The sequence below is a fragment of the Perca flavescens genome, chromosome 8 (assembly GCF_004354835.1).
Source record: "Perca flavescens isolate YP-PL-M2 chromosome 8, PFLA_1.0, whole genome shotgun sequence".
NCBI classification, from domain to species: domain Eukaryota; kingdom Metazoa; phylum Chordata; class Actinopteri; order Perciformes; family Percidae; genus Perca; species Perca flavescens.
In genome coordinates this window covers 18,842,716-18,869,011 of record NC_041338.1, presented here as the reverse complement: position 1 = coordinate 18,869,011, position 26,296 = coordinate 18,842,716, and the positions used below count along the sequence as shown (strand labels likewise).

The window sequence follows — 26,296 nt, the reverse complement described above, 5'->3', positions numbered from 1 at the left end:
CTGGTGGGTGTTTTTTGCATAAAGATATGAAAGTAGAGAAAATAATTAGTATATCTAGCCATTTTCAGGTCAATTGCGCTTACTGGAATTAAAATAAATGGTGATAGTGCCCTATGCTGCCATTATAATTTTAATTTAGTTTTTATTGAGATATAACTAATTCTTATTTAACTGACTGTATGCAAGACAGCTGTGGCTGTCTTAAATTGTCCCAAACTAGCTTTTTTTCTAGTAATTAAATAAGATTTATAATAATATTTAGGTTTGATTGTTGCATGTCCTTTATAGAAACTATTAATCCTTTTTGTCAAGATTTTCAGAGTTGTCAGATTTTCTGGTAAGCTACTCTTTGGTTCCTAGTAGTTGAATTAAGAGTACAGTATTTTTGAAAATCTGCTTACTCTTCATGTTAACCCCTCTCTTGGTTAAATATCACCATATCTGAAACCCTTTTAACAATAGACCCAGATAAAATGTACAATAAAAGGCAGACGTGATGCCATTAGGTTGTTAGTGTGACAGCGTTTAGTCAGTTTTTAGTGTGACAGCGCTTATTCAATTTAAGCAGGTAATAATGAAAATAGCTCCTCACCACTTTTTATTACATTTTTGTGAGGATGATTTGGATTGATTAATTAAATAAAGTATGAGCACCCAGTGCCTACTGATGTCTGGCAATACAAAAGTGACATACTACAAAGTTGTGCATTTTCTTTGGGCTACTTAAACAAGCTGCAAAGGAAATCCGTGCTTGATTAGTGTTGCCTGACTTCCTTCTTTACTGATTGGGTGATTAGAGTTCAAATCTATTGGCTGTGAAAGCCACAGGGCAGAGTTGATTAGCAAAACGCCACCAGGTGTCTAATAAGCATCTGGTGGCGTTTATTAAACGCCTGGTGACGTCACACGCGTGGTGGCGTTTATTAACCGCCAGGTGGCGTTTATTAGACGTGTAGTGGCGTTTATTAACCGCTAGGTGGCGCCACAAACGCCGTTCAAAACGCCGTGCGAATTGTGACGAATTGTGACCCTTTTGGCTTTCCATACCTCTGCTACAGTTTACGGTGGGAGAATTTCCTCAACCAATCAACAGACTCCATTTAAGGAGCAAGTGATATATAGCCAATTGCAGAGCACATGTATTGTCACGTGATCATTGTTTTCCTTTTGACTGACCTCGTACGTCATTCTGGAAATCGAGTAGCTAGTGTTGTTGCTGCCATATTAGTCTGGTTGTCAAACGTTGGTATACTTTTGTATTAACGTTAACGAATGATGGCGACTCAATAAGAATATTAAAGGAGTTCTTGCTTTTATGATACGGCGACATAAAAGGTATGGTTTGTTATATTTTGTGTGGTATTTATGAATTGTGTTAAGTTAGCTAGCTAGCTGCGCTAGCGGAGCTAACATATGTTGAAATGTGTTATTGAGTAGAAGTTTGCTTGTTGTCCTCTCAGTTAGTGTCATGTCCAAGGTGATTTTACATGTGAAGAAAACAGAACAATTCTAAGAAGCCAGTTTTGGGAGCAGTGTTTTATTCCACGTCATGACATTTTCATTATTTTTTTCTTACTGTTTCCTTTCTTTCATGTATACATCACTTTTGTTATTGTTTATCATCAGGTTAAGGGAGAGCATAGACCTAATATTGCTGTGGATGGCACAAACTCTTGTGACCTGAAAGAATGAGTCACAAATGGGTTTCAAATACCTGGGTGAAAGTAAGCAGAACATTTCATTCTTGGCAGACACATGCCCACAAGTCAGCAGCATCACTTCCCTTGTCTGATACCTCTCACTGCAGGTTTCATGTACAACAACCTTATTGCTACAAGGTAAGCTATCTCAGCTGGAGGCACATCTACCACCTGAGGATCACGGGGCGTAAGGGATGGCTCTGTAAAGCTAACCAGGTTAGACAAAGGCTTGGACTCCACACCAGCACCCTGTATTTGAACACTTCAGCGTCACGTTGGTCTGCTGGTCTGAGCCAACACATGTCGCGGGTCAGGAACACACTGAACACAGTTTCTAAAGCTGTGAGTGGGACACATACAGAACTTCTCTCTAAAATCGCCAGACTCAAGCCTAATGCTTTAAAAGGCGGGAAAAAGGCTGAGGCAAGTGTTGAGTTAGCGCCAAAAGCAGAGGAGAGTGCAGTCACGCCTACTCCTGCTCCCACTAATGCTGCGCCTTCTTCTACATCTACTACACCCAAACCTATATGTATCTCATCTTCTGTCAGTCCTATTCCTACTTCTGCTGCTACATGTGAAGCAAGTGCCACTACCTCCACTCATCCTCACAATTCTACCCAAGTGACTGTCACTGCCACAATTCTGACTGTGCGCGAACTTAGGGAGAAAACCCTGAGGCGTGTTGTTCCCGCTGTCAAAGCCAGTTCTGCCAGGAAGCAAGAGGAGCTTAAACCTTCACTGAGTGATACTGACAGCAAGAGCACAACTTTAACGCCACAAACTACAGCACTTTTCCATCCCAGCACCTTTTCAGTCAGCCTGGATGAGACTTACAACTACCTGGCCCATCACATCAACTCATACTTTGGCAGCAGTACAAAGACTCAGGACAAGAAAGTGGACAATGTTGACCATTCTTCTGCTTCGTCTCAGGGTCAACAAACTAGTGACTTCATGCCGGTGTCGGATAAAACCATCTCTGCTGCTCCAGTTACCACACCCTCTACCAAGAAGGGTTTAGGACATTACCTGTCCTACTCCGCTCCCACTGTACAAGCCTTTGTAGGAAGCTACATTGCTCCCCTGGTCCCAAAGTTTAGGACAGCAGAGTCCAAAAGTGCTACAGTGGAGGAAAAGAAGACTGAGGATGCACCAGTCAAACAAATTGAGCCCACAATTAATAAAGAGCAGAAGGCTGCAGAGGAAAAAGCCAAGAAACTACTGCTTCAAAGGGAGAAGGTAGGTCTACAAAAAGCTGTGTCTGATTTAAGTGAAACATTCCCCACATCTGATAGTTCAGAGTATCTGGTTTACTATAGCAGGACGCCTTCTCTCCAGACATTGACAGGAGCTCCTTCTACTCTATATGTCTAAGGGTAGTGTAGTGTGCTGACGTGCTGCCTGAGTTCTGGGAATCTATTTTCAAAAATAACCCCCTTGTGAAGTTAGAGGGCCGCAGAAGGTGTGTACTTGAGCCATGCATTATGTCAAGGCTGGATTTAGTCATTTGAAACAGGAACTAATAATATAATATGTTTTGTTTGAAATAGCAGGTAGCAGAAACCCTGCATGACTCTGGCTAATGTTACACAGTAGAGTCATGTACTGTAATATACAGATGGGTTATGGTCCAGGTCATGTTACATTAAAGGAGCAGACATGAAATCTGTACCATCAAAGTAACACAATCTAGTTTAAGGTACTGAAAAAGTAATAAAAAATACAAATAACAGTTACCGAGTGGCAGCTTTGTCATTAATGTGTTCATGATTTAACCACCCTCCACAGTCAATTGGATTTTAGGGGCTGGTTCACCTTTAGGCTCAATTCCAGGACATTTATTAAGAAGTTACTCTTACCCAATTTTATTTTTAGATGATGAATAAATGCATGTGTTGATTACAATATATAAATGTGCTAATCAAGCAATAGCTGTTGTACAAAAATATTATATACATATAGCATTTCAAAGTATTTGATTGTATTAGTCCACCTTTAAGTGGAGCTTAAAAGTAAAATGTTGGGGTCTGGCCCATGGAAGTGAAACAAACTTTGTCATTAACTTAATGTCAGTCCTATTGGGGACTGTAGTTTAGTGATTTGATTGTGTGTATTCTCACTGAGTGCATCTTCTCATCCTGGTCTGCTGTAGGAAGTGAGTAGAGAAAGAAATGAAAACAATAATGACAACATTCATTACTTACCTTATCATATTGTAAATAAAAGACTTTTTAATGAGCCATACATTGTGTCAGGTTTTAACTTGGATCCCAGCTAATGCTTAATAGCTCGACCTAACCGGTTTCACATTTTTTGGTCTCCTAGATCATTGCCAGGGTGAGTGTGGACAATCGAACTCGGGGTCTGGTTCAGGCTCTGCACAGAGCATCAGATGTAAGGGTTTACATCAACAGGGTGGAGGACCTCAGCTACCATCTCCTGGAGTTTCCAGAGACTAGTGGTGTTGCAGTCAAGGTGAGAAAGCTGAACAGCCTAGCATTATCATTTTCTTCTTTTTCACATCCTGAGGCTTCGTCAGGATTGTTAAATCGTCGTAGCATGTACATAATGGATATAATGGCCTTCTGCTTGTGTTTGGGAATTTTCCCATGCCAGACAAATGTAAGTCTATCAGCTGTGGCAACAAGTTATGTGTTGTTCTCTGTTTAATGTCAGAGCTCGGCAAATACTGTATATGCAGACTACATACTGCAGCATTTATTTATCACTCTGCCTTATCTGTGATGGTGGCAGGAACTTATTTTGTTGCTAGGGCTGCCCCCTCTTGGGGGCTTTTTCATGCTGAATGACTTATTTCCAGGAAAGTTATGAGCACATCTTTGGTAAACACAAGATTTAAAATGGTGCCTTTGCATGATTCTTTGTGGAGAAACTCAGTTTTACAGATCTGTAAATTAAATCGATTAGTTAAAAGTAATCGATTAGTTGACAAAATTATATGAGTACTAGGGCGACCTCTAGCTCACTCAGTAGAGCATGTGCCCCATGTAGGCTGAGGCCTTGGCAGCGGTCTGGGTTCGAATCCGACACGTGGCCCTTTGCTTGCATGTCGTCCCTCCTCTCACTCCTCTTTCCTGTCTTCAAGCTGTCCTGTTGATTAAAGGCCATAAAAAGCCCAAAACAAATATCTAAAAAAAATAAATAAAATGATCGGAGTATTAGTTGACTAAGAATTTCTTTAGACAGCCCTGTTCAGTGCTGATTTCAAACCAATGCCACTTTTACTAGTGTGGGGAAGTTTAATAAATAATAAAAAAAAAATAAAAAAAAAGAAGCCCAACATATCTTTGGACTGAATAATTTTGTATATGTTTTGCAAATCTTTGCAACAGAAATAAATGAGTTAATTGTGGTGATTGACTGACCTACATTTAGTCTCAATGAAGTCGTTCTGTGACGAAAATATGTCTTTTGACTCTTCACAAACATCTGTTCCAATTCTATGATTAAATTTATATCATGACAGTTTCTGATTCTGTTGGTAGTAGCTTTAAGGTATCATGTTTTTATCTACAACTAAGGTTTTTACATAGTGGTCACCCTTGAAACACTGTAATGTGCACACATTTTTGCTTTCATTTCAGTGAGGGTTTGATGTGCATTTATTTTTCCATTGCAAATGATCCCACCTTTATTCTAATTCAACTATGACCTGCGAAATGACAAAACTTGTTAATGGGCAGCCAATTTGAGAGAGACCGTGGGGATCGACCTCTCATTTAGAAAACATTGATTGTTTGTGCCCTTGTTTGAGTAACTGCATGCCGAAAGAAAGAAAACAAGTAGCAGAATAGGAGCAATGCAGTATGACTGCTAATGAGAACAAACACAGGGATAGAAGGTAAATACAGCGAGATGTCAGATGTACTATTTTCAACTAGTTATATACTACAGTACTCCTGTTTGCCTGGCCAATTGTGGTCGGACCATATTATGGTGAACTGACCATGTTTTTAATTTCCACTTCTGACTGCCACAGTATGTTTGTGTTCCTCAGGAGCAGGTTATCCCTTGCCTGCTGCGTCTGAAACAGGCCAGTGACCCAGGCCTGAGGGCGGCCGTTAGAGAAGCCCTCGCTCTGGTGGGCTACCATAATCCTGTGAAAGGCCGTGGCATACGGATCCTGTCCATAGATGGAGGAGGGTTAAGGTACTAGTTAATTTTTTTTTTTTTTTTTTTTTTTCTTTCCTTTCTTGTAAGATATGAGTCACTAGTGTCCTGTGTTTTATTGTTTTCTCATGTAGTTGATCGCTAGTTTGATATGCATATACATTTGCTTGCATGTACATTTGTGAACATACTTTATTAGCAATCCATAAATGTGTAATCTCACCCTGTATAATGTATGTATATCAATAAAATAAAAATAAATTGATCACAAAATATATTAGTCACTGATGTCAACTCTATTTAAAGTGGAACTAGCATTTACTGCATTCAACACCATGTTTTGAAAAACAATTTACTGCTTCTATTAGCAGTTTCAATCTGTCAAGTAAATGTATTGTATTTTTGAGAAACAGTTAGTTAAATGGATAAGGATTTATTTCCTATTTGTCTTTGTTATATCAATCAGCTGTCACTCTTTGTAGCCAGTTTGTGTTCTGCAGTTGTCATCCTATTAATGTATGGCTCATTGTGTATGTCTGTGTGTGACTTTGTACTTTCAGGGGGCTTGTTGCACTTCAGACGTTACACAAGCTGGAAGCCCTGACCGGCAAACCCATTTACAAACAGTTTGATTATATTTGTGGTGTCAGCACAGGTGCGTTGTCCTCCTGCCCTTCTGCTGTATGTGTTTGTGTGTCCCGATTATGTGAGCAGGGTAAATTGCAAGTGGGACTGACACCACTGATCACACACTGACCCATGTGTTCCTCTGGTCTTGTTTTTACCTCAATATTGCCACCAAAATCACACTGCTTTGTACTCAAGTCAGGCCACGGTACAACTGTGTACAATTGTTTAAATTCTTAAATAGATTAGAAAATGATATTTGTCATAAAATTGAATTGCTTCATTTGGTTGCAGGACTTCTCAATTGATACTTTCTCTCTATATGCAAAACCACCACAAGGGGGTGCTGTGGACCATCCTCACACTGTCTTTTCCATCTGCCACTTTGTTGTTTTCATTTCACAGCAGAATAAAATAAAAAAAAAAAGAGCCTTTAATTACTACCAGAAGTTTCTGTTTGTCCCCAGTTCCTATCGGTTCTCTAAGTCTTAATCTCCACCAGTTGGAGGTACTACATTTTCACATTTAGTGAATGTCGTCAAAGCATAATGTGATCTGCCTGCTAGATTATATGATGTTTACACATTTAAAACCCATCTGGGCCATATCGGGCGAATATGATCACCCAAATTTTTCAGGTGCTCATAGCACTGTTGTGGCTTGGTAATCTTGTCAGTGATCCTTAATCATGGAGAGAAAGTAGTTGAGAAGGATTTGCCTGTAGTGTAATAGCCATGTTACTCTCATGCACTTTCTATGAACAGATCATCCAAGGGAAATGTTACTCTTAACAGATAATCCTTCAGGCAATTAGCGTTGCATCAACTCCGACCTTGAGAGTAACAATAACAAGCTGTACATTACCTGTTTGCTAATGTATTACCTCGTTGCATTTCCAACGAAGTGACTGAAGCTCTTGTACTTCTACTACAGTACTATATTATACTAAAGTCACCTTCCCTCTTTCAATGTTTTTCTTTTTTCTTTTCTTCTTAGGTGCTATTTTAGGGTTCATGCTAGGTGCGTTCCAAATCCCACTGAACGAGTGTGATGATCTTTACCGGAAGTTGGGTTCAGATGTCTTCAAGCAAAACTTCATTGTTGGCACTGTGAAGATGGGCTGGAGCCATGCTTTCTATGACAGTGAAGCCTGGGAGAAGATCCTCAGGTCAGTTCCTTTGTCATTTATGGCAGAGTGGTGCTTGTGCTTAGTGAATTTGGAGCTTTGTTAAAATGCCATGAAAGTGGTAAAACTGTAAGTAACCTAACCGTAAACACACAGTGATTTGTAAGTCCCTCAAAGTAAACATCACGCCTGATCTTTATTTTTGTCCGAGTTATGTTAACATTGTGTGATAATGCATTTAAACTGCAGATTTATTTGCAATGTTTGTACTTCATTGCCATGCAACCATAATGTATCTTGGGTAACCTTAAAAGCAGACATAAGTTAAGTATTATAATGTATGGAAACGACTGTAAAACAGTGGCTGGTTGAAACACAATTTGAAAAAATTGTGAAAGGATAAAAACCACCACTGCATGCTTTAATATGGTCAGCACTCATACAAAGCATACATATATAGTTGTAAATGGCCTAAAATCTTTTAGAACAGTCCTTTGAAAAATAATTAAGACGATCACAAAAGCATTTCAAGTTCCATTAACTGATATGCAAGAGGACTTTGTTAATCTTGCAGAAAGAAATCTGTAACAAGCCAGAATTACTGTCCAGAATTCACTATGCCAGAAAATAACATCATCCTATCTTCACTTCCACAGAGAGAAAATGGGCTCTCACCTTCTGGTGGAAACTTCAAGAAACCCTGAATGCCCCAAGGTGAGCTTTACAAGATGGTCTGACTCATTCTTCATTCTTGTTCTGTTCTGGCACTAACCAGTGAGCCTTCATCTCACCTTGTTTACTGGGATATTACAAAGAAAGCTCCTTTCTCTAGCTCTGTCTTTGTCTGGCATACATCTGCAATGACAAGTGGAAGAAAAATAAACGTTAAAGCCATATAAGACAGTGTGGATAAAGAGGTATACAGGATTTCATATGTCAGCAGACTCCTCTGAGGTTCCCAGAACAGAGATGATATTAAATTGGTCTGTCAGAATGTCGGTCTAGATATCATTCCTGCATTTTATATCTGTATGTAAAATGCTTCCTCATGCTGAAAAAGAGAGTCAAATTGTATGTCATGTCCCTTACCTGTAGGTGGCAGCGGTGAGCACCATTGTGAACCGGGGCACTCCTCTTAAGGCCTATGTGTTCAGGAACTACAACCTGCTGCCAGGGGTGCGCTCTCACTACCTGGGGGGCTGCCAGCACCAGCTTTGGCAGGCCATCCGTGCCACATCAGCAGCCCCTGGGTATTTCCAGGAGTTCACTTTGGGAAATGATCTGCACCAGGTCAGTCCTACTCGCAACAGTAACATGGTGGTGGAAAGGGTGGCAGTGGTAAATCATAGAATTTATCTCAGAAATATCTCCTGTCACTGTTGGTTACAGAAAAGGGGAAGTGATAAGACTCATGGCAGTGGATTAAACTCCACATTTCAATTTTAAAGGGGCTGTACTTGATATTCAGAATATTAATAAAGTAGTAAACAAGTCTTTGCTATGTAAAAGTGTGTGTGTGTGTGTGTGTGTGTGTGTGTGTGTGTGTGTGTGTGTGTGTGTGTGTGTGTGTGTGTGTGTGTGTGTGTGTGTGTGTGTGTGTGTGTGTGTGTGTGTGTGTGTGTGTGTGTGTGTGTGTGTGTGTGTGTGTGTGTGTGTGTGTGTGTGTGTGTGTGTGTGTGTGTGTGTGTGTGTGTGTGTGTGTGTGTGTCAACCCACTGTTTTTACTAAATATCGAGGCCCTTTAAGCCATTAGTTGATGTTTTTATTCAGGATGATTGTCATGACCACAACTGTTACATAAACTTAAATTCCCAGCGAACGTGTGTCAGAGTGGGATGTCCTTTCTATGATTATTTAGCACAATTTCTGATACTCAACAGTACTCTGGTGACAGTGTGATACACAAGTGGATTTGATTTTATGAAGACGTGTCGATGCATTGCTTATCATGGTCAAAATTACATTGTCAAGTCAGTAAAGTACCTGTGTGTTCATATTTACAAGTCTTCTAGGGCTACCCTCAGTCCAAAGGTCCAATTACTATAATTTGGTCAGTTTCAGAAAATTAATTGAGTGCCCAGCTTACGTTTTTACAAAAACACATATGTGTCTCTAACAAAGCTATTGTTAGACTATAAATATTTATTTTCTATACAGTACAATTGTAATACTTCAAACTGTTTGGCTATGATGCAATAAAAGAATGCATAGGCAGGTCCTCAATGTACCACCATGTACAGTACACAGCTTGAAGACTTTGGCCAGGGAAATATTTTGATATTTAATATGCGTTGTGCCTGTGAAGGCTTATTTTGTACTCGCGCTCTCTTTCACACCCTGCTTCACATTCACACCAACTATTTAAACACATAGTGACAATTTTACTGCAGTCCTGTGCTCTGCTACAGTAATCCACAGCTTATTGTTGGGTTGCTGGATTTAAATGCCCTGTACTGTCAGTGTTGACGGTGAAGAGTCTGAAGGATTTTGAGGAGCCTAATAAGAAAAATCCTCTGCACAGCAAGGGAGAGGGAGAACCTCAATTTCCGTCCTGTCAGTGTTTTTATTTCCAGTCAGTTACATCTTGACAGGAGAGGGAGTTGCAGTAAGACGCACTTAAATCCATCTCCACTAAAACAGGTTTGCATTAGCCATCAGTGACATAACGAACCGCCAGTCCACTCTACCGTTTTACTAATCAATATGTATGGCTACTCGGTTTGCCTTTACCTTTTCAGTAAAAGCTCAGTCAGTAGAGCACAGAAGAAATAAGAAACCACGTGAGTAGCATAGTAGAATCTTAGAAAACAAGTAAGTAAGTGTTCATTTTATTTTGTTGAAAACAGGATTTACAAAGTGCTATAGAAAAAGAGATAAAAAAGCACACAGGGAAACACAGATACAGGTCATTATGCTCCACTTCTGTTTGAGTATTCAGTCAATGTAGCCTATGTTTGACCTTACATTCAGATTTCAATATCCTTGACTCGACATTCAAAACACAGATGGGGGTATAAAGACTGAGGAACTCAACGTAGACACAGAACACGTGGATGAGCATGTGTTTGCATCAAAAGCAATATCCCGTGTTGGCACGCTCCCACACTCTTAATTAGAAGCTGTGTTAGTTATGTAGGTGAGTGGGGGAAGTTCAGGAGGAGAGAATGAAAGAGACTGGTTGACAAAAACCCACCTGTGGTGGTAGATTTCTCCAGCTTGCTGTCTAGCAGCTCTCACCCTACTCTGAGATAAATAAATTAGCCCAATGCAGCACACACAACTGCCACATTGCCTCTTTATAGAATGAAAAGACAGAAATTCTAATTATGGAACGGATGTATCAAACTGTGTTAGCCGCCAGCAGGAATCCTCATACTGTGAGAGGATGAGACGCCATCAGGAGTTAAATATATTTAATACATTTGATGTGAAATAGGTTATCAATGCATTTATTCCAAATTAAATTTAATGACATTAGAAAAAGAGAGCTTCTGTCCTGGTTTAGTACTTTTTTGCTCTGCTCATATTTTCCTCAGGCAAATACTGTACATCTTTAAAGAACATTTTAAGTAGGTGTTTTGACTTGACTGGCAATTCCTGTGTGATTTTCACTTTTGCTCATTTGTTCCACTTTCTGTCCCTTTTTTTATTTTTGGAAACACTTTTACACTTTTTACTAGCATTTGTTTTTGTTGTGCTGTTCCAAAAGACATTTAAACATCATAACATTAATATTAGGCTAGAAACCTCTGCATTGAAAAAGGTTCAGTTTGTTGTTTAATATTAATGCATATGTCAAATTACCACAAGAGGTGAAAGGAGTTAGGAGAGGGCACCAGATTTGTGCCTCCTGAAACATTTCTTCTGTTTTAAATCAGGAGTCTTTGTAACTTGTTTAACTTCTACAACCTTTACTTCCACCAGCTGTAGCTGGTAAAGATCTTCTTTAGTGAAAAACATTTCACAACCACAAAAACAAAACTATAGACGGAAAAGAAATGAAACAAATGACAAAAAACCTGTCAAATTTAATTTTAATCAAAGTTAACAGAAGCATCCAGAAGTGTCAAAATTATAAGCTTGACTGGTTTCAGTTTTGAGTGATAAAGCAAACGCTAATTTCTTAAAACTAATTTAAACCAGGATGAAAATACTTCAAATGTAGTTTTATTTTTTATGATTGGACAGTGCAATCTAGGATAAAGTAAAGTTAGTACAAGAGTGAAAAAGTAGAAGAGTATTTATAATGCATTCCTTCTAAAATACAGTTTCACACAGATGTCAGCCACTTTACTTTCCATGTGAACCTCGCCAGCTTCAAAATGCCACCCATGACGGCTTTATACGGTGGCTGCTTGAGCCACTGAAATCAGTCATGAACATAACATGTTGTCTGTGTGATGTCAAGGATTCCCCAGAGAGAGAGTCATCACGCCCACAGAGTTTTCCACTTAATTCAAGCCCTAAACAATCACCCTTTTGTACGGTGAGCGCAGGAGAGCCGCCGTGCCATGTGCTGAACGAATGCCGGAATTTTCAAGCAGTGTTTCAAGAAAGTTGTGATTGTTTGTTGATGTTTTTGTGATTCTGCAGGCTGGAAATTGAAGTCTGACGAAGCCAGAGCTTTAGATTCAGACTGGTAACGCAGGGGAAATTGTAATTTGGAGCAAGACCTTTTGAAGCAGAGCAGCCGTGGTGTTATCAAAGCCTTACACTTGCTACCATAGCCATGGAGAGGATACCTTAGTGATGGGGAACAAAGGGAAAAGAGCGAAAAAATGGAGGAGATGAAGGAAGGGTGGTTCCACATTACAGCTTTCTCTGTTATCTCTGCTCTGAAGAACACAGAAGTAGAAGACTTCAGACCTTTCACAATGGATGCCAGGGCATGCATAGACTGGTGAGGAGGGCCCAATTTTTTTCCGTTAGTTGCCATGACGTCTCCTGAGGCGACGGGGAGGAATGGAAGCATGTTTTGTGCCCACCTCTACCAGCATTTGATGGGAGGCATGGGATCAGTGTGCCACCACCCTCAGTGCAAGCTCTTGAGAGCCCTGGCATGGCACAGGGCTCTGCAGAAAGTCTTCACAGAGCTTGAAATGCAGTAGTTCACATCAGCACTCCCATATTTTTTTGTTGCTAATGAATGAGACAAAAATGAATATAAGAAGTCATTAAATGTGGCAGCTTTGACTAAAGAAATACATTTTTCGATTCTGTGTGAGAAGAGAGGAGAAAGAGGCATCAGGTCTCGCATAATTAAGTGCCATTCCAAAAGTGCACTTCAAGAAATCATTACCTTTTGGATTATCTTTTTCTGTTCCCTTTTTTTCCTTGTAAAGGCCACTGGAGGTGAATTTATTGGTGATAAATGACATTCTCAGCACCGATGAGGCAGCGAGGAAGAGAGGTGGTGGATTCAGGGAGGCGACAGAGTGTATAAATCTGAGCTTTTAGCCACTTCCTCATCCTCCTGTGTTAAGCCCTGAGAGCTCGGCGTGGAGGCTGTTGGAGGATGGAGCTCAGACTTTTGAGCCCTTCTGCAGACAGTTTCCTCATCTAGATGGACTCAGGATCTTTGTCCCTTGAGTATACACGTGCACCCATGGGTTGTCCCACTGTTACATTACCTCTACTGGCAGCTCTTTTTGTTCTGTTGTATTCGTATGTTTTCGCTCATGAACAAACACTTGATTGCACTGCCACACTTGTTTGGGGATTAGGCCAGTCCACTGAGTATGTGTTGACTGACTGCTGTGTGAAAGCCTTTCTGAATCTTCCTCTGTCTCTAACCCCCTTGTCTTCTATGGTGCACCACATTCCTCAGGCTTCTCACTGCAGTGGCTCCAGATGAGATTCCTTGGAATAAATCGGAGCTTTGAACCCTGCATTACAATGTATTGATATGCAAGTGTGTGTGCTTAGTCACGTCTCCTGGGTGCAGCAGGGAAATTAGCTTCAAATTGCTCAGTAGATGATGGACAGAAAAATTATGCTTTCTAATATGAAGTTGTCAAATATGTTAATAAAGCCTCAAAGGAATCTAGACTGAGTAAATATGAGCAAGGGTGTTCTACACCCATTTATATCACTACACAAGTTGTCACATTTAATCTGAATGGCTAGAGCCGGCAGGAAAGATTTATTGTTTCAATACTGGGTGTACATGTGTGGTCATTTATTCACCCAATGTGTGGGAAAAGGTAACCGTGAACAGTAGATCTCAATTTCTTTGCCTGCCTGGGGCAAAGTTGGCAGTTACACAGATGGGTCCTTCCTCTATTGACAGCTTGGAAAGATGACTTGAACCTCAATGTGACCCTTTGGGGCCTATAAAGCAAAAAGGCAAAGAGGAGAACTGGTCGCTGTAATCGCTTAATATGGCATGAAGACCCCTGACTTGACCTAAGAGTGGCACTCACCCCACTGCCCACGTTCTAATCCTCGCTGGTGACAGTCACGGCCTTTATATGGCTTGGATGCCATTTAGGCAATTCATTTTGAGATACATTTTTCTGATTACATAGAGACACTGAGGAAGCAGTTTTATGGGCTACCAGTGTGGATTGATTTGGAAGATTTGTGCACAGTTTTTTTTTTTATAGCAGCCTAATCTACTTTATCGACTGAATAACCCATCTCTCTGGAAATCAGTCAGTCCGGTTATTGTTACAAGCATAATCACATAACACATAACCACAACTTATGTAATTCTTCCCTAATTATTCATTTGAGCGAAGGAAGCCTCATTGGCAGAGCCTCATAATAAATCATGACAGAGCTCAGCGCCCCTCAGTCCAGCCCTGTCAAAGAAGCCAAAGAAGAAATCTTAATGACTACAGCTGCTTATTGAGACTGTGATGTGAACGCTACACCAGATGTAGGTCGAAGGCTCACCTCATTTAGATTATAGCAAGCGCGCTGTTCTCTTCTGTATTGTGGCTGCTCATAATGACCCTCGCACAAGACATTGAAGCTCACCCACGGGTTAGAGAGGCAGAGAGGTACAGGCTAAATGAAGAGGAGGAAGTTTGCTGTCCCAGCTAATGGGAGCTGGCATACACTGGGGCGTGAAATGACTTTTACTGATCCTGGCGATAGCACCTCTTTCCTATTCAAATCAGCACTCCCCCTACAGACAGCTTAAACTGGCACAGTGAAGATAAGCTCCCAAAAGTTAATGACAGCGAAGACATTTCAAACAGCAATGCAAGGGACCTATAAATCGTGCATGTCTTAACTTTGTTTATTTATCACAGCTCATATCATCTCTGTAGTTTTACTTCAGAATACGCTAAAAAAGCCATATTTCAGTTTAATTGACCATTGGTAGACTTGAAACATGTTCCCAAAGGTGTAGGAGCCCTAATTAGTTGAAAAGTTGCTTTATCCGAGCTACATGAAAATGAGAAGATGATTTGTGAATCAGCCATTAGACCCTGAAGGGCAAAGGCAAGGCCAGAAGAGCTGTGATCCTTTAAACCTTGTGTTGTCTTGTCCCGTCAACCTTGGAAAAAAAAAACACTACTTTTTTTTTTTCAGCCGTTTTTGACGCCTTTTTTTTTACAGTTTGTTTTTGCTTTTTCCAACGTTTTAAATTGTTAATTTTTTCTTCTACACATTTTCAGCGCTTATTTCTACGTCCCATATTTTCTGATATAAAACAAAAATTTAAAACGGGTCAATGTGACCCGAAGTCAACACAAGGGCTAGAGTCTCAACAAACGAATCAAGGAACACTGTCAAAGGAAATCATTAGGCCTTTCAGGAAGGCAGAATTCAAACTTGCCATATTGAAAATCAGTTTGAGTTCAGACTCTGAACTTCATCAGATGGTCTTGACTGACAGGGGTGTGCCCTCTGAGGACATTCATCCGTTGACACATGGCATGTTTTTTTTCAGTGAAATTAAGTTGTAAGTATGAGCAGCATTACAGCTCTAAATCCACATAAATGGAAGTGACCTTTGTCATGCTGCTTGTTTGACAGCTTGAGTTTGGCTTTTTTGTATTCAAAGCTCATTTGCAGTCTGTCCTAAGTAGATCATTGTTTCTAACTTAACTCTTCTTCCAAATGTGCCCTGACCTCAAGAATCCCTTGTGTGAAAATGTGGCAGTGGGCCAAGTATGGATATCTCTCAGAAACGTGGCTTTAAAGAGCCCCGGTTCTACCACTGCAGCTTAAGCATCTGCCAAACTGTTCTCAGTGTAGGTTAAGCCTGGTACCATCTTCCTCAAACAAGCTTGTTTGTGTCTGGCAGCTGTGGAAGGATATTTCAGATGCAAATTATCTTCTAAATTATTGATTCTTCGTTTTGAAGTTCTGAACACCACACACAAAGAAGACCTACCTACCATCTTCCATTGGCACCAAAAAGCTTCTTCACTGCCAACATTTTTTATTTTTTCTCTAAAGGCCTCACCAGCTCTGAATTGCCCAAGCAGGTGCACTGAAATAGAGACAAGTTATAGCATTCAACTCGCAGCTCACAGGAGCATTGTGCAGTTGGCTTCTAATGTTACATGCCTCAACTCTGCGTGCAAGGCTGGCCACTGTGCTTGTGAAACTTGCCCCTAGCTATCCACACAAAGAACCAAGGACTGGACCTAGACTGTTGCCATAATTGCCACTGAGTTCAGAAAATGGAGCCTCTCACAGTGGTGGGAGTGATAAGAAAACTGCTTAGATGTTGCATTTCCAGCTGGGTTCGTCTGGTGCTCTCCACAGTGCAAGTCCCTCTAAGTCTCCATTAGGAGCAACTCCAATCCCGGCATTTTTTCCTCCCTTTTCTGTGATTCATTTCTTGGTCTGCCAGACACCCTACTGGTGCATAATGACGTGCTTTGGACAAACGGCTGCCTCAGCAGTTCCTCCATGCTTTGTGGCGGAGTGAAACCCTCTTTGTGTGACATCCATCTCAGCCAGTGAGAAGGGTGCCCCCTGAGTCACTGGCTCGCACAGGAATTTCTCTTAATAACTGGTTTTAAGGTTTTAAATGGTTCATACAGTTACTTATCATAACACATTACTTCTTTGAAATCATAGAAAGTATATCTATTAGACAGTGTCACTCAGAGGAACATTTGCCTTTTGTAAATGTTTCATATTTCTTAATTCTTTTTTTTGCACAGACATTTGTGGTCCCCAGAGGATGAATCCTAATCATTTTGTTGACCCTCCCCCTCCTACAACTTTTACTGTAGTGCCACTAATTTGGTTTATGACCTAATTCCTGCAAAACATTATTGCAAAACATTTCTGTCAGCCCCAACTGTACTTTGTGTCGGTGTAAGCCGGTAAATATAGTAAACGTTATACCTGCTAAACATGTTACCATTGTCACTATGAGCATGTTAACATGCTGACTGTAGCACTTAGCCAAAAGACTGCTGTCTGACACACCAACCCGACAGCCGACCTTTGGCAGAAAAGGCAGTCGGACTGACTGCCTCCCCGAGTTGGTCAAAAAAAGTGCCTCGGAACACACCGAAGCGACGCCGATTTGAGCATACGTTCTGCGTGTGTGCGAGACGTAATACGTCTCCATAACAGCAGGTGAAAATGAAAACAGGCAGCTGATTGGACGAACGCGTCACATGGGTCCCGGATTTTACAACCGAGCATAATGGCGGCTTTGTTCAGAATATAATCTCATATTTTACGAAGATAGTTCACCGAAATGTGTTTCTAAAAACATTTTAAGCGAGAAATAGGCCATGCAGTTGCTGAATCTCTCTTCATTTCAGACCGACAAAGGGCAGTTTAAAAGATTTTTGTCAGATTTTGAGAAGCTTTAGTCAGGCTCATCCCGCTCATCATTTCCGAATTAGCGCTCCACCAATCAGATTGGCCATTGAGTCCGACTGCCCGCCTTCCGATTCTACATGTCAAATCGGCCCAAATGAACGCCGATTGACGACTGCACGGAACACATCGAACAGACTCGAGTCACAGACCTCGCCAGACTGTCCGATGGCCGATTATCGGGTTGGTGTGTCAGGGGCTTAAAATTAATCTTAAAAGAGCTTCAAATGTGTCTATAGACTCTAGTCTTCTTTGACTCTTATCCGATGCTGAATTATTTCTCTTTGGTGGCCTGCTTTGTTGAGATTTCTGTTATTTCTCAATATAACTCAAAGTTTTCATAGAGAAATACTTTATTCATAAAGACACCGCAATTGATTCACGAATGATCTGCTATGGGAGCTATTACTTGATGTAGTGCCCCTCTTACTCCCTTTGCAATTCTATTTTCCTGGTTTTTGGATTGTTGATGCAATTTCTCAGTCCAGCTCCCTGGGTGATAGCAGACATTTGCCTTTGGTAGGCAGCCCTCATAGTCCACATCACAACTTGTACTCCAACATGTACAAAATTGTTGTTAGGCTGCGACACAAGTGAACTGAAAAGATGGGCTGTTCCCTCCCCTCTCGTGTGTGTGTGTGTGTGTGTGTGTGTGTGTGTGTGTGTGTGTGTGTGTGTGTGTGTGTGTCCTCCCTCTGTGTGTGTGTGTGTGTGTGTGTGTGTGTGTGTGTGTGTGTGTGTGTGTGTGTGTGTGTGTGTGTGTGTGTGTGTGTGTGTGTGTGTGTGTGTGTGTGTGTGTGTGTGTGTGTGTGTGTGTGTGTGTGTGTGTGTGTGTGTGTGTGTGTGTGAATCCACGTGACATATGCTGTCAGAAACACGCACCCACATTATTATATGCATTGACTCTAAGCAGGCATGAGCTTTCGATCAAACATGCACATACACACAGTCACATAAACAAGCATTCTTCCCCCTAGTGTGTCCCAAGACATTTGGGGCCCTGCAGCTCCCACCCCCCAGCCTGGCCTCTTTAATGAGGACTGGCCCCTATGTGTTTGATCCTGCTGCCAACCCACAGCCCCGCGGCCCCTCAGCTTCATGCCTATTCAACAATCCCCACAGCCTCTCCCGTTACACCCCCCCCCACCACCCCTTCTATTGCCTTGGGTAGACTATGGATCCAAAGCAAAAGCACTCTCGGGTGGTTGTTTGATATCAAAGCCTGTCTGACTGAAACTATGAGCGAAGATGAGAAAAACAACAAAAATTTTGCTTGGTGCTTTGTTGAATTAAAAGCAGCTATGGAACTGCACATATATCTGTTATTTTTGTTTTGTCAGATGGTCTTCAAAAATGTAATCTATTGACTGTTAAAATCCATGAAAGGTGTCAAGGTTTTAAATGGCAATAAATTGGTTTCGCTGACCGTGGTCTTGGCATAAAGAAACATTGACAGCGTGTAAATTAATTCTCTAACATGGCATTTCTTCTGTTTTGTCCACAGGACGGGGGTCTGCTGATTAACAACCCCACAGCACTGGCTATCCATGAGTGTAAGTGTTTGTGGCCCAACACGCCCCTGGAGTGTGTGGTCTCACTCGGCACGGGCCGCTTTGAAACTCCTGGCAAGAACAGCACCACCTACACGAGCCTCAAAACCAAACTCACCAATGTCATCAGCAGCGCCACAGACACTGAGGGTAAGTGACCATCACTATGCTAAAGGTTAAATGCACATTATCTTCCACAGATTTGTTGAACTGTAAATGTGCAACCATATTCAATCTAAAAGCATCTTGGTTTACTTTATCGCCTTCCAATATTACATAATGTTTGTTTTTAAAGTAGCTCTACAGTGCACAAAATATTTTTGAAAAATTACTAACTTAATGTAACTTAAATGGATACTCCACCAAGTTATGTAATGTCTTCTGTGGTCTGAAATAACATTATTATTGCTGAATGTAAAGTACCCTAAAGAAATTTGTAATTTACAAATATAGGTTTATATAATAGAAACCCTGTGTTACAAATAGGAGTTGTGTCTGTGTTTACCAAGCGGCGGGGCCTTACAGAAAGTGCTGTTGCTTGCATTATGGGAAGTGTAGAAACCATCAATTTTCAAAGCTTGACCCATACTATGGACTAATTGTCAGGATATATCAGCCTCTGGTGCTTTAATTTGGACCATTCTTTTTATAATTTGTTTTTCTCTCGTTTCCCAACTGTTTGGTGGAAGTGCAATACTTAATATATGGAGTTTCCTTTTTAAACAAAATTATAAACACTACAGCAAAAATGGGTTATGTCAATGTTTGATTTGATTAACTGTAAAATAGATCAGGCACTCTTTCAGAGCAACACAAGACCACTGACACAGTGTCAAAAACATCTGATTAGTTTTGTCCAAAATGTGCAAACACTTCTTAATATGTCCCAGAAATTATGACATCAAATGCCGAACGCAGACAAGCTGCATCAACAAAGAGGAACGCTGGTCAAAACATTAAAACTCACCAACAGGGATAAGCCAACCTAATTGCAATGTTGATTTAGTTCCTTTATTTTAATTTTGTCAAAGATTAAATGAATACACACTATAATCAGAATGTTCAAAGACTTGAATGAATTATGCCCTTTGTTTCTCTGTCATTTCTGAGGAAAGGAATTGGGCTTTGATGTCATAGTATTTTTTTTAAATACTGCACTGCAGGTTGACTTTGTTCTGGACATGTCCCAATATGGCCCTCTGTAGTGGCAACCTCTTCCGTCTCCTTATCACTTCTGGACATGGGCACCTCTGCTGTGCCTAAATCTGTCTTGGCCCCCTCCCTGTTGCTGCTGCAGTGGTGCAGTGGGTGACCTAGATGCTTCTCTGCACTTGTTCCTCCTGTATTTGGGATTAAGCTTTCCTCCCGAGCTCTCCAACAGGCTTTGTTATTTAGAAACAGCAGATTAGCAAGAGTGTTTATCACATATTTTTTTATTTTTCAAAAGCTTCCCTCCTGTCTCAGTGTGCACAAGCCTCCGGCTTTGTTAGGTGTATCAGTAGAGCTCGGTTTGTTGTTGTAGACAGATAAGGCTGATCTAATGGGGTATTGGATATAAACAAAGCTGCTGATGGAACTGGCTTGTACTCACTCTCAAACTCGCTCAGTCATGTTTAGCAGATGCACAAATAAGATTTTCCATGAGGTGGAGCTGCAGTTGAGACCTGCAGATGTAGACGTCTCTTAGTTAGTTGACTTCCCATAAGTCTCAAATGTTGTTATTGCCAAACAACCAAAGAAAAACACGTTGAGTTCTTGACAGTTTTTAGCCTTGTACAGCAGCTAGTCATGATATGTACAGTAATTATCATATTGGTTTTATGATTAAGCCTTTTAATGTTATGTTTTAGGGGCACCACGGTGGTGCAGCTGTTTGCTGTTTGTCTGGGAACCTCTGTGTGGAGTTTGTACGTTCTCCCTGTGATAGCGTGAGGAGGAAGTCTGAATTTTAAACAGTTAGTACCAAACATGTTTTGCTGATAAGCATGGAGCTGCCTGCCATTGACCGTAGTAAATGTTATAAAAAAGAAAAGTCAATCGTAATAGGCATAGTAGCTGCAGGTCAGTGATAGGCTCTCTGAATTAAAGTGCCCATATTATGAAAAAAAAATCACTTTTTCTGGAATTTGGGGTGTTTTTTTGTGTCTCTGGTGCTTCCACATGCATACAAACTTGGAACAAAAAACATCCATGCTGTTTTGAGTGAGATACGGTTTCTGAATGTGTCCCGCCTTCAGTCTCCGGGTGAGCTGTTCAAAATCGGCACGGCTTTCTACGTCCGTAGCCGAGACGAGGTGGCTAACCGTAGCATGCTAGCTCGTTCTGAATGGCAAAACACTGCTACAACACACACTAGTTCACCATAATCTACAAAAGAACTAGTTACATGTCCCTGTTCTGCAGGCATTCCACGCAAAGTTGGAAGTGCGCCCTCGTTTAGAAGATGTCTTCCGGCTAATCCCGCCTTGTACTGACTGAAGTTAGAGAAAAAGCTAGCTAGCTGATGTGATCCTTACCTAGCTACTGTGCATGTGCCCCTCCCAACAAAGATGGGATAGAAGTGTGATGCCTCACTCTGTAGCTAAAACAGAGACCTGAACACACAAGGTGAAAAGAGGAGCTGCAGTACAACAAAAATGTTTTTTTTGTTTATGTAAACCTATTCTGGTACAACCTCTAAAGACAATTATGAACCTGAAAATGAGCATAATATGGCCACTTTAAGCTTGTATCTGCAAAAAAAAAAAAATTAAATAAATAAAAAAAAAAAAAAAAAAGGAATGGTATAGAAAAACTAATCACACATCTATTCAACGAGCAAGCTTGTCTCATTTTAGGAATTTTGTAACTTATCTTTACTCTTCAGTGTAAAACTTTTAAAAATGCAATAATGCAATGCAGCAGGCCCATTGTCTGGTTAGGAAAATGCAAAAAATAAAAGTCAATCAAACTTTCCATTTAACCTTTAAATAAAATACTCCTCGTAGAGTTTTGCTCCACATCCTCAAAAGCAGCTAGTTTTGATATAACCCATGTCTGGACTCCTGGACTGCTGTGGGAACACAGACAGAAACCACCTCTGTCACCTTTTTGGATCCTTCAGGCATATTTACCCTGTTATTGTTACTCACTGCCTGTTTGTATGCATTTGCGTGTTGTTGATTTTAATCCTCTCAGACGTAGCGTTTGAAAACAACCATAAAGGACAAGCCAGACATTTTCACTTGGTATTACCTCACACTCTCACACATTTACTCTGTAACACATGTAATGCTGTCACAGCACTGTCAGATAAGTTTTGACTTTGCACAACCTTTCCTACTCTTAACACAATACATGAATGTTTGTACATATTGAGACTATTAGGAAGTTAATTGTGTGTTTATGATTTTAGTCTGTATGTAAAATTTCATGTTTGTTTTCTGTGCGGCCTCACTTTCACCTCTCTTCCTCCCTCCAGAGGTTCACGCCATGCTTGACGCCTTTCTCCCTCCCGGCACTTATTTCCGCTTCAACCCCTACATGAGCGAAGATATCCCCATCGATGAGAACCGGTACGAGAAGCTCAACTTGCTGCAGGCTGAGGGCATCCGTTATCTGGAGAGAAACGAGGAGAAGCTGAAGAAGGTCGCCCGCATCCTCACCCGAGAGAAAAGCTCCGTCCAGAGGATGGCGGATTGGGCCAGGCTCAGAGCTGACATGTATAACATGTCCTTTAAGTCCTATAAGCTCTAGATCACACACAAGCCATCTTTACCTCCCATGGAAACACTTCCTTAATTCTAAATTGCCTAGGATTGTGTGTCATAGTTGTTTCCTTCTTGACCTGTATTGTAGCTCTGGTTGTCATTGTGGTTGTCATTCAAAGATGTGTCAAATGACATTTGGGTTTGGGAACTCCCTTAACAGGGATTCACTGTCCACTTGCTAGCAAATGCGGCTTGTATACTTAAAAGAAAAGCATTTTGGGAAATAGGCTTATTTGCTTTCTTGACAAAAGTTAGATCAAAAGATCAATACCTTGTAATTCTGTATGGTAAATATGAAGATAGTTAGCAGGTGGTTAGCTTAGATAAGCATAAAGACTGAAAACGGGGTAATGGCTAGCCTAGCTCTGTTCAAAAGTAACAAAATTCAGCTCCCTAGCTGTTTCCCATTTCCAGACTTTGTGCTAAACTAAGCTAACCAGCTGCTGGCTCTAGCTACGTTTTACCACAGATATTAGAGTAAGGTGTCGATGGTATGGTATGTCATCTAACTGTCAAGAAAGCAAATGGACATATTTCCTAAAATGTCAAACTATTCCTTTCAAATCAGAATACTGTAAAATTCTACAGTAGCCAGTAACAGACAGATTTACCAAGTGAGCACTTTTTAACCACTTGGTTTCCTTTTTAAAGATTTGTTATGACAACTATATATCCTCACAAACCTGTGTTTGAGCTTTCAGAGAAAACATGTAGATGGGATATACGTGTTATTGAAATGCAGTATTTGTTAAACTAAGCACTGTAAAACACCCTTGTCATGTAATGACAGAAGAAAATCCTTTTTTTTTTTTTATTTAAACAGTCTAATCAAGGTCAATTTAAACACTAAATCAAGTGAAATTTCTCAGATATAATGACTATATTTTTACAAAGCATCTACTGGTCAGCTGTTTAATTGTATACTGGTCATAGTAACATTGACACGAGGGCCCTTTTTAACCTTTTTTTTTTACAGTATTGCATGTGGTTTGTAAATGCATGTTATATTTAAAAGTAAATATCTAATAAAACCCTGCAAAGAAGTTTGTTGCAAAGATTTACCCCAATATTTAATTCTAAAATACCTAAATTGATATATAATGAGTAAATATTAATAAGAGATCTACAAGTATCCAAAGGAGGCTCGCTGTCGTAAGGATGCACCTTTTAGTTAATTTAGACCCTGAGTATTGTTAAGTCTACTTGTTTCAAACCCTTTTATTATTGTGTGCTTGATTGTTTGGTTTTATAGATTCCCCGCAGGCGATGCACATTTCTGCTCTGTCCTCAGTGTGCTCTCTTTCCCTTCAATGCCTCTTCTCAAAAGCCTCTTTCACCCTTTCTACCTTGAAGTGCTGTGTGTTAGACCCCACTCTGCTATACTATAAGGTTTGTTAGAGACCTGCAGGTCATAGCTGAGGGACTGATTTTAAAATGAAGATTTAAAAAAAGATTGCTGCTTATTGATTTGTCATGGCTTAAAATGGTTGTAATGACATGTACTGCTAACAGATGCACTTCATATATTCATGCCAAATCCAGGCCAAGTACTGTAAAACTGATACAGCAATGTGTCTGTTACTCCCAGCGGACCTGAGTCACAGTGGACACCGATATTACCCAGATTAATATATTTCCACTGTTCTGTTGATCCTGTGTAAAGACTGAGTTGGTATGTAATTAAAACCCATCACTGAACCTCGCTGCATCTTGCCTCCTAATTATATGAAGATTAGCGGATTGTTATCTGAGAAAGCCTGCTGTTTTGCTCGCAGCTTGTAGATCATCTCAGGAAGAGGAGACCTGCGGATATTAATTTGGTAACTTGCACTCCCAGCTGTTTCACTATTCCAACAGAGATATGGACTGATATGCACCTTCGCTGCTCAATTTCCAAGGTGATTGGCTTGATTAGAGGCAAAATTCTGATTTGTAAAACTACTGCAGGCACACACTGTATATTGACCAGCGGTTCCTACAAGTGTATTTTTTTTTCTCTGTAACTCCAGTTGTGTAAAGGTAGGGCTGTATGTTTCTAGTGGAGGTAATTGGAAAGCCATTCCCTGAGCTGCCTGTCATAAAAAAAGACAAAGGTGGGATGAGATGGTTGTGCAAGGCTGTGCTCAGGCACCTGTGCAACAGCCCTGGCTGTGATGGATCGCATTTCCCTCCAGCATAAACACCATGCACTGACACAGCTCTTCACCAACTGCTTACACGCATGAAAACACAGCCATGGCCACAGAAGGCAGAGGACACAACAAACAGCATCAACTGTGGTCTGAGGGGGGAAATAATACAGGATGTAGGTCATTCACAAATATTGTTTTACCTGGAATTTAAAAGTATTACAGAGCAAATGGCAAGAGCAACACGTGCACAAGGTGGACTTTGACTTTATATATAATAAAAAAGGGTGTATCCTAAATATTTTAAGTACTAAGAGAACTTGTGAGATGATTGAGATCAAAATATGTAATAAAACTGCATCTCTTGCTTTGCAGATTAAAATTACCAAACATTTGTGAATTTGCTGAATTGTTGAAAAAAAATCTCATACTGTGTGGTACATGCATTATCATACACTGAACCCTGTTATCTGAAGATATCCGATTGATTTTTCACTCTGTAAAAAAATTACACCTTAATAGGTCCTGATTTGGCTCATTCAGATATTTGGATTTACAGCCAGGAGTATCAGATAACTGAGAATAACGCTATTATTGCTGGATGAAAAGCTTATTTTCAGATAGATTTATCGAGGGTCTTTGAAAACTGTTATATGGTCATCAGTCTATTCTGTAAAGCATATAAAAGCACAGAAACACTCAGAAAAAGAGGAAGCTGTTGATTTGATGCTGATTTTTCTGACACCAAAGAACTGATTGTGGGATAATCTCCATACAGTCATCAAGAGGTGCTTCTGTTCCTCGGTAAAATGATTCTTCTTATCTAGCAGGTTTAAAATAAATCTCACCAGAGAGATGTTTAGAGAAAATTCTCCTCTCAACCAATCAGTCATGGGTATGGCAGCTCTGTGCATCTAAGCAGCAAATGTGAAATCCATGGTTTTGTCTGTACCCTTTTGCCCTGCAACCATTCAATTTACTTTATTTCCTCCGGATCCATTCAGTATCAAGTGTTGATCAAGTGTACTGGTGTTCCATTTTCCATTTGAGAGCCAGTAAAGTAATTTGTTCCAGTGCAGACTTGATGGCAAGTATAGAAAATGGTAATTTGCAATTTGTATGGCTCTTTGAGTAGCCCACATTTTTACTGTACATCTGTCTTTTAATTGTTTTAACCCTTTGCTTGTTGTGTGTCTCTGTTGTAACCCTTGCAGCAATTTCTCTCTGTCCAAAATAAATTTCTCCTTGGGGAGACTAATAAAGATACTTTGACTTTGACTTGTGTAGACAATGTTGGCCCCTTAAAGTTGGCCTTACATGTTTTCTCCTTTACCATTTGGTCCAATAGTTTCTTTCAGATCAAATTCCTATTCTGACACAGAAATTAGGATCGTAAATCCTAAGATTTAATTCAATTCAATTTTATTTATAGTATCAAATCATAATAAGAGTTATCTCAGGACACTTTACATATAGAGTA

General features: G+C 40.4%; 1 protein-coding gene across 2 annotated transcripts; it reads left to right on the top strand.

Moving 5' to 3' along the window:
* Positions 1-1,182: 1,182 nt before the first annotated feature.
* LOC114559963 (calcium-independent phospholipase A2-gamma) lies at positions 1,183-24,385 on the top strand. Of its 2 annotated transcripts, XM_028585030.1 has the most exons (11): positions 1,183-1,335; positions 1,627-1,724; positions 1,808-2,939; positions 4,026-4,175; positions 5,719-5,870; positions 6,392-6,486; positions 7,455-7,626; positions 8,241-8,298; positions 8,680-8,874; positions 18,893-19,088; positions 22,399-24,385. In XM_028585030.1, the coding sequence occupies exons 3-11, from the start codon at positions 2,001-2,003 to the stop codon at positions 22,671-22,673; spliced, it is 2,232 nt and encodes a 743-aa protein (XP_028440831.1). In that variant the 5' UTR covers positions 1,183-1,335; positions 1,627-1,724; positions 1,808-2,000; the 3' UTR covers positions 22,674-24,385. The 2 variants fall into 2 exon arrangements, with proteins under 2 accessions (XP_028440831.1, XP_028440830.1); XM_028585029.1 differs by having other exon boundaries at positions 1,627-2,939.
* The last annotated feature ends 1,911 nt before the right edge of the window (positions 24,386-26,296 follow it).

Excerpts from the sequence above, each read along its gene's own strand:
- LOC114559963 (XM_028585029.1), top strand. The coding sequence starts at position 1,689 with ATGAGTCACAAATGGGTTTCAAATACCTGGGTGAAAGTAAGCAGAACA. Across the intron at positions 5,871-6,391 it reads ATAGATGGAGGAGGGTTAAG|GGGGCTTGTTGCACTTCAGA; the intron begins GTACTAGTTAAT and ends TTGTACTTTCAG. Across the intron at positions 7,627-8,240 it reads GCCTGGGAGAAGATCCTCAG|AGAGAAAATGGGCTCTCACC; the intron begins GTCAGTTCCTTT and ends TCACTTCCACAG.